At 35.4% G+C, this 16709-nt stretch overlaps 1 protein-coding gene across 1 annotated transcript in view; it reads left to right on the top strand.

The window, feature by feature from the left end:
- ARMC3 (armadillo repeat containing 3) overlaps window positions 1-16709 on the top strand; it is a 47020-nt gene that overhangs the window by 9010 nt on the left and 21301 nt on the right. The window contains 6 exon segments of the mRNA XM_010139590.1: window positions 778-846; window positions 1164-1339; window positions 2615-2809; window positions 3603-3786; window positions 8459-8611; window positions 8735-8840. Of these exon segments, the coding sequence (XP_010137892.1) occupies window positions 778-846; window positions 1164-1339; window positions 2615-2809; window positions 3603-3786; window positions 8459-8611; window positions 8735-8840 (883 nt within the window).

Below are 16709 nucleotides of genomic sequence, written 5' to 3'. Positions count from 1 at the left end.
CTTTCCCTTACTTTCATCTCAGCACTAGCATATATTCGGACCTTGGCTTCCAGTACTGCTGCACAAACATGGATTTGAATGACTGAAGATCTTCCACTTATATTCACATTTTAATTGTTTTTTTCTTTAAAAGTACATTCAACTCATACCTTTTTTCTTGTATTTCAACAATGTAATGTGTTCATAGTAACAACACAGTCCTGTAAGATCACATGAAGACTGTCCCAAAGAATGTTTTTTGGTTGTTCTATCCAGTGGTTGTGGTTTTGCTATTTTGCCATTGACAAAAAAAGTGCATTGTGAAAGTCTTTCCTGTGATTTTAATAAGACCTATATAATCCATGTTTCCAGTTTGCAGTGTGGGCTGTGTTAGCATAGACTTAGAAAGCAATGGCTTGAAAATTAAATAATGGAAGGATTTCTTTTAGTTTCATAATTTTCACCACAGATAATTCTAACTGTTGGGGTATGACTTCTTTGAAAACTAAACGTGCAATATTTAATAAGAACCTGCTAGATGCAAGTATGAATAAAGTTTTAATGAAATATTTAGGTATTTCGTATCTATCAAATGTCAAAGAATGTCATCTGGTACTTGAAAATATTTTTCTGGGCCCATTATGATCTTGGTGTAACTTCAGTTATGTGTCGTTCCACTCAGATTGTTTTGTCACTCAGGGAGTAACCTTAAGAATGTTTCCCTTGGAGCAGAATCTGTTTCTTTACTCAGCCAAGACTGCCAAATGAGTCTTCATATTTGTATTTATTTCGTTGTAGATGATGTCAAGAAGTTACTGAGGGAACTGGATGTCACAAATTCACTTATATCACAGCTGGCAGCAGCAGGTACCTTACAGTATTCATTCCTCGTGCAAAAATACACTCAGAAATAATTTGTGATTGCCTTTTAATTGGGCAATTTAATAAAATCTTCCTCGTAACTTATGATTTGTCATACTACATGTTAGTAGTAGCTTTTATAGGAGTAGCTCTGTTACTCACTGAGTAGTGTTTCATGTTGTACGGATGAAGCTATATGTCAGGTATGATTGAGAGATTTGAGTTTATTGACTTCAAATAATATTTTAAACCACTGAATTAGTGAACATGCACTGTGCTGAATAAAACTTGGTCAAAATATTTCTTTTTTTTTTTCCCTATAGAAGATGTAGTTATCCATGAATTTGCTACTCTCTGTCTAGCACATATGGCTGTTGAATATACTACTAAAGTACAAATTTTTGAGCAAGGTGGATTAGAACCACTGATCAGACTGCTAGGTAGCCCTGATCCTGATGTTAAGAAGAATTCAGTTGAATGTATCTACCTCCTGGTGCAGGTAAAGCTTGTTGGTGGTTTAAATTAGAGAACCAGATAAGCACTTTCCTCACACCCCTGCCATCCTCTGTTGCGTTAATAAAGTATTTGGTTCCTTGACTCCCCAGTGTTCATCAATGCATTTGAAAACATGACACCCAAGCCCTTAATTGTTACATTTGTTGTGAATATAGCTGATTTGACTCTAATTCTGTTGAACTGAGTGCAATTATCCCTGCTCTACAGCAGTGTAAGTGGGATCAGAATCAGATTCAGATTTTTTTAAACTAAATATGAATTTGTTTTCTTAGTTGGAAAATGTTGATCTCAGTAATGAGAGTTATAATCTGTCTATCCAAAAGGTTGGAATAATCCTGTAATTTAAAGAACTAGCAATTGCACTGTCCCTTGTTTTAGCCATCAAGTCCCTAGTCACAATTTTGAACATTTTTTTAATGATAGGTGAATGCTGTCAACAGCTACTTTCCATACCGGGAGGAATAGATTTGTTATTGGCTACTTTCACACGGCACTAATGTCATCCATATGCTGCTTAGCAAAAGAATGGTGCATTTGTATGGCAGTTCTCTTCCATGGCTTACGCGAATCAATTCAATAATGAATTCAGTTTATAACTCTATCTCTTTTGGGGCATCAGAGCATGTCTATTCAGAATCACATTTTACTCTTTCTCCTTTTTTACTATCTCACTGTCTTTGTTGCAGGGTATATCTGTATAACTGCACCTGGTGCTTGCTTATATTGATAAGGATAATTGCATGCAGCACATGTGCAATAAGCTATTTAAAAGTGAATTGTAATGTATTTATTTTTTTTCTATTTTAATATAATCTACTACTGTCTTTTTATTTTTAAAATTCTTGTTTTATAATTACTAAAACAAATGAAAATATAACCAGGCAACCACAGTAGAGTGTGAAAACTATCCCTCACCCCACCCCACCCCCCGAAGTAAATAAAAAGAAAGAAAATAAATTTTAAAAACTTTCTCAATGGCAAAACCAAGAGTAAATAGTCATCCTTAGACAGGACTAGATTTCGTAGAGTGTACTTCAGTCATGCAAAAAAATTGGAATTTAAGGTTGGTAGGGCTTGATTATATTCATTTTGATTCTTAGCTGAAATGAAAGAAATCTTCAAAACTGGAAGTTCTGTAGTATTGACTGATTTTTATATGTTTGAAATCAGATCTTTGGTGTCTTTTTTGAAAAGTCAGGAATTGATATACTGTTATATTCTTTATCACTAACATTCTTTGTTGAATATTTTACTGCAGGATTTTCAAAGCCGTGCTGCAGTTCGTGCACTGAATGTAATTCCACCCTTGCTGGAACTACTGAAATCTGAATACCCAGTTATTCAGTCGTTGGCCCTTAAAACCTTAGAAGTAATTAGCAAAGACAGAGAAACCAGGATAATACTGGGAGAAAATAAAGGATTAGATTGTCTTCTGAAGATACTGGAAACCAATGTACAGTTTACTTGCCTTAAGTACAGTTTACTTAAAAGTTTTTTGTTCTTGCTGCTAATGTTTGTATGACTAATGTGAAATAACAATCATGTTATAGAAGAGTGATAAAAGAAGCAAGAGCTCCTTACTTGGAGCTAACTATAATAGGAATAGGATAAGCTAGTATACCTAGCTTACTAACAAAGCGATTAAAGGGATTCACCAAAAAGTATATCTTTGTTTTATTGCTTTATTGTGATTGGTAATGGTGTTTTGCATTTTCTGTCCATTTCTCAAACTGTTGTAAATATCAGAAAAATTCACCATATAACTTCTTATATGCTGTTTTCTGAAAAATTTTTAATATATGCTGAACTCTGGTGCTGTTCCATTTGAACACTAACCTGTTTTTCTGAATTAACTTTGATATCAATGGCCTTAAATATAATTGCCTACCTTGGAAATTTCATTGCTTATATTATGAGACTCATTTTAGTACTTCTTGAGTTCAGATGTCATCGTGGGAAATAGAAGTTTTGAAAGTTTAAGATGACAGGTCCTTTCTGAATACCTGCCTCACTCACTTTGATGTAAATGAGAAACTTCCAGGGTTTTTACAGTTCTTGATAAATTGTGTTCCATCCTAAGGCACATCACAGAAATTACACAAAAAATACGAGTATGAAAAGATGTACTTTGCAGTGTGAATAAGCTGTCCAAGAGAAAGTTATGACAATTATCCTACAAAGTTAAAAGCCAAAGATACTTAAATATAGATTTGAAGGTTATATGTCTGGTGTTTTTTCCTTATTAGGAATTCAGTGATCTACATGTGGAAGCTCTTGCTGTGTTGGGAAATTGTCTCGAAGATGTGCATGCTCTGCAACTGATTCAGCAGACAGGAGGCCTTAAAAAGCTACTTTCATTTGTAGGAGTCTCCACTGTTCCTGATATTCAGAAGAATGCAGCAAAGGCAATTACCAAAGCAGCCTATGACAGTATGTGCTTTTTTAAAAATCCATGGACATGAATTTGTTTATGAAGTAAATTCTCGTCCAGAATGAGGCTGTCTTATCTGTTTGAGGGTAGTACTTGTCCTGAGGAAAACACTGGTAAGAATTAATTACAGCAATGAATCTCGCTAATCACAGTAGTAGTTGGATGCTAGGCTACATATATATATGTATATATATGTGTATATATGTGTATATATATATGAAAATGTTAAGATTTTACCTCAGTTTATTTTTAAATGTAGTATATTCTTGCAAACTGCTGTCCTCAAAAAGGAAAATAGAACTCTGAAAATACGATCTTTATCTTTTGTTTAGTGATGCCAGGTAACTGCCATCTTAATCCACCTTTGCTGGCACTATTTCTCATTGCTATCAGTTAAGACTTAATCACAAGCTTACTTCCTTTTGCCTGTAACTGCTCGTCTAAATGTCAGGCGATTGCAAATACAAATTCCTTTAACAGGGACATGAAAAAAAAGCCTTTCAAATGGCTTGCAGATTAATATTCCCAGTGGAGTGAAATAGTTTCTATGTCAGCTTTTTGTTATTATTCATCCTACAGTTCTTTTTTATACACTTTTCTTTAATTCACCAAGGAATTCTGAATTAGGCAGAACATGCTCATCATTTTTGCCCACAAGGATGCTCTTGAAATAAATCTACATTTGAAATTCCTTCCATACACTGGCTTGTGAGTTGCAACATATGCCTGGTACTGCTGTGTAACAAAATGCAGTGTCAGAACTAGCATACTTCTGTCTACAGAAGATTTTAATTCTGTCAAGGGATTTTGATGACAGTAACTATGACAGTACAGCTTAAATATTTCATTCATATTTCTAACATTCATGGTTGAATCATGGCTTAATTTCTGTGTATTTTACAAATACACTATCTATTTTAATATATGGCTAAAACAATCTCTTCTTTCTACAGTATTTCCTTTCTTCTCTCCCCATCCTATTTTTCCATTTCTTTTCTCATCTTCCTTAGTTTGACATCCTGAATATTTGTAATTATTTGGATTGCAAATGAAACATGAAGAGTGGATTCTAAGCAGACTCATATTTGCTCCTACTACTTTCTACTGCATTTTACTCCTTTTTTCATATTTATTTTCAAATAAGCATGGCCTTCTGTTCCTCTTTCACACCTTTTGCCGTTTTTGTGGCCTGATATTTTAGCAGCTGTTATGGAAACATGTCTGAACACAACATTTTTAAAGTACAGTGGCAAGAACTTCACATAATATATTACAGTACTGCCTATGATCTTATATCGTGGGATGCTACCACCAGTAAAGATGCATCTTCTCGTCATGCTTCTTCACAAATGGAGTCAATGTGGTTTCATTATAAAGGTTCGCTTTCTCCTTGAGCCTGTTGGTATGGAGGCAGCAAGCTGGGAAAATACATCAAAAGATTTAAAATATTTGCTTCCAAGCTGTAGAATTATGGCGACAACCAGTTAGACAAAGGGCAACTTGTTTTACTTGGTGCAGTGGAAAACACAGTAAACGTGGCCCTCAGAAGTATTGAAATTATTTCAGATGTGTAGATCCACTGGTCTAAAGTCAGCATTCCAGTGGAGAGAAAAGCAGCATTGAGGCCTTTATAAGAAATAGTCCAAGTGCAAAAAGAAAACAGAAATATTTGCAGTTCTTGTTTGTTGCTTTGGATTCTGGTTGTGAATATACTAAACAGCCTATCCAAACTGCAACGGTCATATATACTGTACTAATACTTACCTTGATTTAAGTCCAGTAGAATACAACACAGCTCCAAGTTCTTTCATGACTTTTTCATTAGATTTGCAATAGCCATAAGCAGACCACTTCAGATCTGATAATCGCGATTGCAATTTATCAACATTTCCTGCATACTTGAGAAAAAAAGTACTGCTTTTCACTGAAATGAAAAACCTAACTTCTGCTGACAGAACATGTATCTGTCTGGTTTTTTTAATCCCAGCAGCTGAGTGTACAGCAGTATCTGCTTTTGAAATGGTTATTGTTGATAGGCAGAATTTAGTTTTGTTTTTTTCCAGATAGATGTGATCATAGCAAACAGGTTTGTTTTGTGTCCCCTTCAGCCCTTTGGAAAAGGACTCCTGTAACTTTTTGTTGTTGTTGCTATAAGACAGGTATATCCCTTAAGGTACACTTAAAAGCTACTCACAATATCAGAATAAATTACATGGTACAAACACTATATTCAATTCTAAATAGCATCTTTAGGAGGCTGCTCTGTGTAAGTAAATTAAAATTGATGATATTTCAATACATAATCATTATCCCTTTGCCCCTGAAAATTTGTTTTGTTCTGTAAAGTAATTTTGAATTTAATATATTAATTTTTCAATGGTTCTGTTTTGTATGCCTAGAATTACAGTGGTGAATCCTTGACCAGTAAATAATGCAGTCATTTCAGGATGCAAAATATAATTTAATGCTATAAATTATTGAATATCTGTGAGTGGATTATCTGGACTGTTGATTAAGGAGGGCCTGACTTTCCCCTGACAATGCCAGACGCACCAGCATGCTATGGAGTGTGTATGGAGAAAGTGGTGATCGTGCTCACTTGAGTCTGGCCTCGCTCTGCTAAACTTCTGGTTTGAAGCTCTCCCCATTCTTTACATGCATATCATTTCAAGAGAAGGAACACTAAACATGCTGTATAGCCTGATTAATGTATGCTTTTTCATAATACAGATTTTTATTTATCTGGGTTATCCAAACTCAAGATCAGTGAGAAGTCATTATACTATTTGACATTAACTTTTTATCGTTTGAAATCAGTATAAATAATTCCATAAGGTGATGGCAGTGAGCTGAATAGGTAATCAGAAGAACTCTGATCATGATTTTGGGGTAAGAAGGGGAAATAGCAAAATACACTGAAAAACAAAGGTTGGCTCATGATGAGGTCAATGCATGAAAAACTCGACAAAGTGTTAGTACTCCGGACTCTTTTAGTTATGTGTGCCTGCGTATTTTACTTCGTGTTAAATCAATGTATTCAAATTATTTAGGGGTCAAGAAATTAATCACTGTAAATATGGTGTTGGCACTGACATGAGCAGTGCTTAAGCACAAAGGATGCTTTTCAATCATGCGTTCTTTCTTTTCTGTAGTAAAGGAAACAAAGGAAACAACTCGTACAAACAAGGGAGGATCAGCAGTAAACATTCATCCCTTAAATAGAATTGGCACCAGCATCTTAAAATTCTCATCTGACTAGCTAAAAAATACAGGTGCATACTCTTTCCGACAAATTCAAATCCAAAATCTGTTTTCCACATTATTGAAAAATTCTTTATTCTGTTTAAAATATTTTTAATCACTATTTTCACTCATTCAAATTAATTCTTATTATTATTATTAGAATTATTATAGGCATAAATTATCTTTTAAATGAAACGCCCATCATCGTAACTGCCTTTAAAAGTAAGAATAATTTTTAAGAAAATCTGGATAGTAATAAGTAACTTTCTGTACAAGAACCAAATTAGTGAGGCATGGAGAACCTCATTATTAGGGATTATGGACTACTTTGGCAAGCAACAGGCCAGCAGCATACTTGATAACTTGTCAAAATGGTCTGTAATCCCAGTTAAGGACTTCTCTCGAGGTGTGGCTAATATGTATCAAAGTTGTGGCCAAGGTTCTGCTGACACTTAAAAACCTGTCTGTTTTATTTGTTTCATCTTTTGCTTTGTGATTTCAATTGCATATCTCTGATGATTCTAAAAATACTTTAGAGAGGAGGAAATGGCCGGTGGTGTTATGGAAGTGCATTGAGTCACTTCTGCTGTAACTGGGTTTTCAATCAAACTTTCTTTTCATTGGCTTTGTGGACTTCTGTTTGTTTACTTTATTCACAACAGATCCAGTTTTATTTTAAAAAATGCTTACAATCATTTTCTTTCCTTTTTATTAATAAGACGACGGTCCAAAAAGGGATCCCTCAAAGCATTAGTAAGCACTGGTAAAATGTCCAAATGTGTCAAAGTCTATTGACTTCCAAGTTCCTGAAATTCTTCGATACATTTGAAAATTTTGCCATGTAGATATAACTTCAAGCATGTAAATAATCCACTTTAAATTATGCATATGGTTAAATGTTTATTGACCCTCATAACTGCAGAGCTTCTATGCTCTCCAGTGCCTTTTTGGATGAGAAAGTTTCACTCAGGGCTCATTCTAACAATCACCTGCACTTCTGATCTTACCCATTTTGGAAAGAACAAGTTCATTAGCATAATTGTCAGAGATCTGTAGATATTTTGTAGACACTCTGTGTTGTTACTTGTGTAGAGGAAGGGAACATCTGTGTCCTTCCTTAGCTGCTGCTGATCATTGCGGTGTCGGTCAGCAGTGAACCCTTTGTCACCAGGCTAAAATCCAAAATTAAAATTCTCTGCAAAATGGGCAATAGTGAAGAACTGCAGGCTGTGCAGAATTTAAAATTCAATTTTTAACACCTTCTGTCTTTTTTTGGCTATTGTAGTATGTTGACTGATACTCCACCAAGTTCAATTGAACATTTACATTTATGTGTTCTTCAGTATTATGCATTTGGACTTTGTTAGCACAAACCGAAGTTAAGCGTGATCCTAGGTATGTAATGTTATTGTTCTTTTTCATTTAAAGCTGAAAACAGAAAAATCTTAAATGAGGAACAGGTTGAGAAGTGTCTTGTAAACCTTTTGGAAATAGATAATGATGGAGTTAAAATTGCTGCTTCCCAAGCAATTTCTGCCTTGTGTGAGAATCCAGCCAGCAAACGTGCATTTGGACTTCAGGGTAAGTAAGGTGGAAAGAGATGAACTAGAATCTGTGCTTTTCCTTTTATAAGGAGCATATTATAATTTTGCAGACTGCTGTGGTTTATTTAAAGGTTCATGTTTACAATTATTTCTTTTAAAGGGATTCCCCAGCTAGTACAGCTGCTAAGCAGTGACAATGAAGAGGTAAAAGAAGCTGCAGTGACTGCGTTAGCTAATTTGACAGCAGCCAGTCCTAGTAATGCAAGGTGAGTCTGCCATAATTAAATTATTATTTAAAACACTACTCTGAACACAAGTGATAATATTTTGATTTGTAAAGAATGCCTCATCTTGTGCTTACCCTAAAAGGCAGGTCCGTTTGAATTTGAATAAGGCATTTTTTGGTGCTTTTGAGTCATCTGGAATAAGCTGGTTCTCATGTGTTATAAGAGTTATGCTATCTTTACTAATGTTTGCTTTATCAAGGAAGGGTATGAAGCGGATGTAATGAAAGCAGCGATACAAGTTGTGTTTTGAAAAGAACAGAGAAGGAAAATATGCCCCATAATCTAAGACATTTGGTGTGGAATATATTTTGAAATTCAAAATCAGTAAGGTATCCTTTAAAATTCAATGGTTCATGCAGCTTTTTTGACTGATTTAAACCCAGTCTTTGAGGGAGATAGCACTGAGATATTGGCTTTGTCTTTCTTTTGTTATTGTTTCCCAAGTCATAGAGAGTGCTCATAGTGCATCCTCTAGAAGAAGTGTACCTTCAGTATCCAAAATAACTAACAAAGGATGGTTAGCTGACTGTAAGTTCCGAAATAATTGTATCAACTAAATTCTACTATCAGTTACAGAGTTCTGTTATCCCAGCTCTATTAAAAGTTCTGTTTAGGGAAAAGAAACAGAGCAGTCTGACATATATGAGCAATCACATGTAACTAACAAACCATAAAATAAAATTCCTTAAAAGTTTCCTGGGATATTCTTAAGGAAGTTGTAATCCATGCATGGGCATTCTTTGAAGTGAAAAAGTAAAATAACTCACCAAATAAATTATTTGTTTCAATTTATTGATTCAGCTCTAATAGTCACCAGTATTCACTTAATGTTACCAGATGGACCTATAATTTGACACAAGAGAGTAATACTCTGTTCTCAGGTTCACATAGTAGATTTTTTTGTCTGATATTCTGCTCTCCTCATGTGCATGACTCTTCAGTTGGTGTCAGTGGGAGTCATACACACATAAAAGGAACACAGTACTGGAGTCTAGGGGTCAAACTCAGCTCCGCTACAGCTGGTTTTCATAGCGCAGCCCTTTGAGGTTTCACATTGTGAAAAGGGAATTTCTGGAGAATTTTGAGTTGGTATAGCTGCTTATGCCAGCTCATTCAGTTTCTTTTGCCAAGGAGATAGTCACAACATTGTTTAGCTCAACTGTTAGAACAATTCTCTGAGACCTCAGGCAGGGAAATAGCCGTCTCTGTTCCTCTGCATTATAATGAAGTCCGTATTAGTTTCTTGCTGGGCAGAGTCAGGAAATTGTAAAGGTGGTTTACATATACTTCTCTTTTTTTTGCAGTGCAGCTCCAACTACAATATGGAAGCACCAGATAATCTAATCACAGGTCTTCTGTGAAAATCAGGAGCAATAATTTACATTAAATATGTATATTGGATGAATGCCATGTGACTATATAATTACTTCAAAGCTTCATTTCCAAATCAAAACCATTAATAAGTCATAGCAGGGTCCAAGTGTGACTAGGATATATAAATGAATATACAGAGTCGAACCCTTAGCTGATACAAATTGGTATAGTTCCAGCTCACTGACTATCTGGCCCATATTTATTTTACATTCACATAATAGGAAAAAAAATTGTTTGCAGAAAATGCATTCCAGATTGTGTTACCATAATCATATTTCATTCTGGAATATTTTGTGTGCATGTCTTGTAAACCACTGAAAATATGTGTATATATAATGAAGATGCTGATATACTTTTGTAATAATGTGACTTTGCTGTGTAATTATATTGCCAATATTCTGGTCTCAAATGAGACTAATGAGTCTAGTGCCCTTTTATTGGTTATATATTAGATTCCTATTATACAACCTCCAAGAATATTAAATCATAAAAGTAATAGTAGCAAGTAAACCTGACATGGCAAGAACAAAACGGCTACAAGTAAAGGGGAAGACTATTTACTATAAATGTTTTCAGTTTTTGCCAGCCAGACAAAAATCCAATCTTGTTGAATTCATATACATGTGTTCCACCATATTTTATTTCATGAGCATTTTTGCATGTATTTTATTGATTGAAGGATGTGTACCTTGCCCTTTCATTTTGAGCAGTATATATTATGGAATGTAAACAGAGTGCAAGAGACTGCTATTTTTGCTGGAGGTTTGTTGTTCTTATTAGGAATATTTGGTCAAGACGTTGTCTGCTTTTCATATAATACTGGGGAAAAAAAAAGTTGAAACAAATTCTGTAATTAAGGCTCCCACAATAGCTAGCTCATAAGGATAAACTCTTCCATTGATTAATAACACAAGAACAGCATAGGCAATGGGCAATACTACCCCCCACTAATGTATATTAACCTTGACCTTTAGGTGCTTCCCCACAGCAGTGAAAGGCTAGTTCTATACCCCTGCCCAATCAATCCTTTGTTTCTCAACTGAGACAGCTAATAAAGGTGTCAAATATGGTGGAGGTTTTGTAATTAGAACACCTGTTCATGATGAACGGGACAGAGACCAGCTTGTCATTTCACACAAGTCCCCAAGCAACCATGATTTGGCAAAAATAAATAAATTAATTAATGACTCTGGCCCCCCGTAGTATTTTAACCAAAGATCTAGAGCAGACGAGAACATGTGTCCCATATAAAGAGTCTGTGGTTTTTGGTTTACTGGAAAACATGGGTTTTCAATATGATCTCTACCAGAACATATAAAAATTACTGTAAATAACTTCTAAAATATTTCAGCATTTGTTTTTGGCTGCAGAGCTGTTGTTTTGTCATGCTTCAGTAGCACATAGAAAAAGTACAGGGGTCAAATGCCTTGTTAATTTACAGATCTACACTCCCAGATGATGCTTTTAGCAGAATTTTATCACAATGACAGAATGCTGCTGTATATTGATGATAAATTCTTGTTAATAATTAGGCTAAATAAAAAGAAGATGGCAAAGTATACCACGGTTTAAAATCCCATGTACTTATTCTAACATATGATAAAGAAATTATTTGTGCGTAGAGCTCCAAGGCCATCCTTGATCTATTGGTCAAAATTTGCTTCTGTGGTGTGCTTCTGGGAAGAACAGAGTTATGTTCACCAGGGTGTTTGCATCCACTTCACATTTTGTAATCCAGAACACTAACTTGCTTTATTAAAACTGTACACAGTTATTTGGACCACAGAATGCCATTTTAAAGACTCTATGAAATCTGTCTGATTTTGATGGGTCCAAGCACATCGGGAAATACGGGCACAGTCACTTCAATAATGTACATTATGCACAAATGGGAAAATTGCACACAAACAGAGAAACAGCAGTGCCATCTATTGGACAGAAAAATAAATTATTCTGCGCTATTCTGCGCTAAATACAGAACGAACATTTTGGTTTAGCCTCTGCCTATTTTTTGCATTTAAAGTAAAATCAACTATTTTTGCTTTTCATGTATTTAGGATAAGCTAATTGTGTTAAATATAAATATGGTATTAGTTAGAAGTAGCACATGGAAGTAAGATCTCAAGTGTACCAGTTAATCAGACATCATTGATTTGACCAGCTCTTCTTTTCAATATTGCTGTAGTGCAAATGTCATTTCTAATAGCTGTCTTCATAAAGCTGGCACGGTCTGAATTCTGGGCACCTAATGGAGTTACCACTAAAGAAAAACATATGTTCTGAAATTTAGAGCTTTGTACTGGAAGTGAAAACTAAGTAATATTTGTCTTAAACTGTTTATTTTAAGTGCAAAATTTATAGCATTCAGTTAGAGTTTGGTCTAGGAAAAGAAGGAAAGGGCTGGGTTTTGCTGATCTGTACTAAGGGCTACAGGAAATTGTGGTACATGACAGACTTATGATCTGGCAGAATATTTCTTCTGGAGTTTATACTTGGTGTCATGTTACATATTTCTAAGTATTATGCCTGGATTCGAGATAGTAAAGTATCATTCCAAAACCTGCAAAGTCAGCGAGCTTGATGTTATTTAATTTTCTAATTCTTTAATTCTTCACAGCTATTCTATTAGCAAAATGATATAGTCCATATAGGCAGTTACAGGCATTATCACAGCATCTGAATGTATACTTTCTCAAATGTATCAAGATTTCCACGATTTGGGAGTAGGCTGGGGAGGGGAAGATAGGCTGGGAACTCACTGGTTATTGGCAATGCCCAGCAAGGACAAAGTGAGTTGTTCCCTTGACTTCTGTGAGTGCTGCATCTACTCCAAACCGAAACTCATATTCCAATCTAATGACCCAAAATATGTCTATTCCATGTGGATAATGCTCACCTGTAGCGCAAGTCTCTCACATTCTTGCACATTCTCTTTCAGTATCCACAGCAGATTTTTATTGTTTTTAAGATGGGTGTGGCAGTCAAGGAATAAATTTAGAGAATGTCCACTTTTCTTACATTTCAGATTTTGTTACTGTCATTAGGAAGTAGTGATTATTGCCATCAGGTAGTAATATCACTAGGTAGTAATCTTCCCTGTTAGAAAATGAGAAACTTATTCATAGCTTTTCTCTTTCAAGACTGTGGAGAGAACCTAATTCACATAAATGCATCAACATTGAAGCTTCAGTATTATGTAAGATAATGCATTTGCATGAGTATATGCATTAATTTATGAGAACGGGAACCAAAATTTCTAGTACACGAGAGCTACATTTAGGAACACAAATAGGCAATAATCCATTGTATAGGTTTACTCTCTTTTTTATGGTTTAATAGTCCTTTTTAATGTAAGTTTGTGTTTCTGCAGCAGGGAATCAACAATAGAATGCCACTAGCTGTGTCCTGTAAAGGTAATACGTTTTAATACTGACCCCTAGTGACAGAATTATATTTTTGAGCTACTGTGCTGCAAGGTAAAGGGATTTTGTTGGGTTTTGTGCTTTGTAGTGTTGGTTTTTACATTAGCACCCATTCTACTGAGTCCTGTGCAAATACAAATAGTTAACTCATGCCATGAGCAGATTCCTCATTTGACTTTCTCTTACGGTATATCCATAGTGTGATGGGTGCTTTCTAAAGAAAAGAGACAACACAGTCATTACCCAAGAGCTCAGGAGCTCTTCCTTGCAAGTTACATGTTGACTTCCACTGAAAACTGCAGAATGTTCCATGGAAAATTTCTGCCTCTTACAGAATAGCAAAATCTTCTGGGCTGTTTGTACTCCTACCTTCAAAGCCTTGCAGTATGATCACTGTCTTACCCGTGGAAGACTGGAGTTCCACTCAGAGCATGTGTATTGTCACCTGCAACTTCCCATGGTAGATTTCACGTGGGAACATGTGAACCTTTTCTATTCCTGCATGGAGACTCCTAAGCCTGGGAGAGCAAACTGTGTTTTATGTAGTGGCACAAGTGCAATGATTTCTCTTGAGCATGTGTCTCTACAGTGACATTCAGTGATATGCACTGGGATGCACTGTACCTTTTATGAATTAAAAGTGGCAAGGGTTAGTTTACATTTGAGTAAATTTCAGTCAAATGTATTGATGCTTTTATGTGCACATTTTCTTTGTAAAGTAAATGCAAATTATTTGAGTATATTTTTAAACTTACTTTAGCATAGGGTGAAGTTACTAATTCTGAGTGTATGTAAGAGAATAAAGGAATAAAGTGTATACAAGGGAGTAAAGGTTTATGGCTGATCTTAATTTTGTCTGAAACTTAATTCTGTCCTGCTGTGAATTTAACCTGTGCACTGATTGTGGCATGTTGTCTAATTGAACTGTGATACACACAAGGGAGTAAGAATAAGCTTTCACAAGTAACTTTAAGCCTTTTGACTTGCAACCTCAGTAATTTTATCTTAACAAAGTAGTATATGTGTACTTTCTTAAAAGATTTAATTTTAAGAGAGAAAAATAAAAGCACAAGTTTTTCGGCTCTGAATTACTGTAAGAGGTCGAGCCTTTAGCAAGTCAGAACAGATTGCCACCATTTGAGATAACAGTTGTCCAGAAAAGACTTACCCGGAACTGAAAGATGGGGTCAAGTTCCGCAGAGAATGTGTAGAGAGACTGACTTGGCACAGCTTTTTTGCCCTTCCTCAGCTGGTGCTTCCAAAGATAAAGAAGAGCCACTGTCTCTGAAGTCTCTGTGTTCAGCTTAGTTGAGGTTGTGAGGACCCTGCTTTGGCTTTTTCTTTCCTTCTTTCCTTTCTCAGCTGGTGCTTCCAAAGATAAAGAAGAGCCACTGTCTCTGAAGTCTCTGTGTTCAGCTTAGTTGAGGTTGTGAGTTCTTTCCTTCTTTCCTTTCTTTCCTTCTTTCCTTTCTTTCCTTTCTTTCCTCTGGCAACTCCCAAATGTTCCCTGTTGTTTTGCTTTGCTGACTGTGGATTCCAGACTCTCAACGTTTGAGCTGAGTTACTGATTCTTGCATGCACTGCTTCTTGGATCAGAAAAAAGGGAGAGGGGGACAGTGTCCTATTCATGAGGTTATCCTGGCTGAAGCTGCAGAGGATTTTTAAGGGGCAAAAAGGGTTTCTACTCTGAATTTCAAGTCTTTCTCATAATAGTTTAAGTGTCAGAAATTCTTAATAAAGGTTGCAAATAATATAATTGAAAGGTCAGATATCATTAATAGATAGTTCATTACCAATACCCCTGTAATATTTTAAATTAAGTATACTACAGTTGTAGAACTGAGATCTATGTAACTGCATCAGATGAGTTTAATGACAGATGTTAGAAGATCTCTGTGCATTGCTAAATGAGAGTTGGGTATTACAGTCTGCTAACCCAGACAGTTTAAGTTTTATTGCTTCCAGACTGTGAGGTTTATTGAGTTTTGGATTTGTTGATATTTTAACAAGATAACTTGTCATTAAAAAAGAGGAATTGAGGGTCGATTCCTGAAAAAAAATGGTTTGTTGATATCGTCATTATTTTTATTGTAGCACAAATTGTAGATCAGAGTCTCTTGTACTAGAGTCCCTTACTCAGAATAAACATATTTCCTTGTATAATGAAGTAAACGGAAGTAGTATTAGTCTTTAAATAAAATGCAAGTTACTATATACAACAGTCAATTGCTTTTGATAATAATTAAATCACAAAGTGAAATTTTTGATACATGCAGAAGACATTTATTGGATGTGATTATTCTGATGGCATAACAAGGCAAACGAAGAATACTAATATGTTTAAGGGATAAAAAGGAAGATGTTTCTTGAGGTTTTTTGAACTTCTGGTTATAATATTTTTTCTCAGTCAGAAATTACATAATAGAGCTGGATCAAAAATGCCTTGTGTGAAAAAGAAGTCATGCGATTTAACACAGATAGAGTTGATTTTAAAAAATGTGTGTGTAATTAGATGCATAATTCTTATGCATAATTTACATGCAATTATGTATGAAAATGAGATATGCACAGGCATAAATGACTAGCTAAGCACCTCACACACAATCACAGTGATTTTGCACAGAAATTAAACATGCAGTTGCAAATACACTTGGAAAATGAAGTCCATAAGGAGTCCAATGGCCTTTGTGAGGAGGAAAAAATTAGAATTTTAGAGTAGAAATGGTGTTAAATCCTCGGTCAAAAGTGGGGAAGCAAAAAGCATGGAAGTGAATAAAAATATAATCTAGTAGAAACTAGTTTATGTTCAGTCGTGGTAGATGAAGCAAAACCAAGCATACTTTACCATTTTTATGAAGTGTCAAACTCACTAGTGTAAATTAAACACAATCTAGAGTAAACAGTGGTGTTAAGCTGCACCACTGCTCTTCTCCTCTATCGCCCCTCTCTGGGAGGTTGTTTAGGTTAGAGGTTTGGGGGCCCTCTCAGTGGTTTCTGCCAGCTCTTTGAACACTGATAGTTGCCTTCTCCATTAGGCTGGACCTTCTCCTCA

Source organism: Buceros rhinoceros, unplaced genomic scaffold (assembly GCF_000710305.1).
Source record: "Buceros rhinoceros silvestris isolate BGI_N320 unplaced genomic scaffold, ASM71030v1 scaffold67, whole genome shotgun sequence".
In the NCBI taxonomy this organism is placed as follows: Eukaryota; Metazoa; Chordata; class Aves; order Bucerotiformes; family Bucerotidae; genus Buceros; species Buceros rhinoceros.
This window is presented reverse-complemented; position numbering and strand designations above follow the sequence as displayed.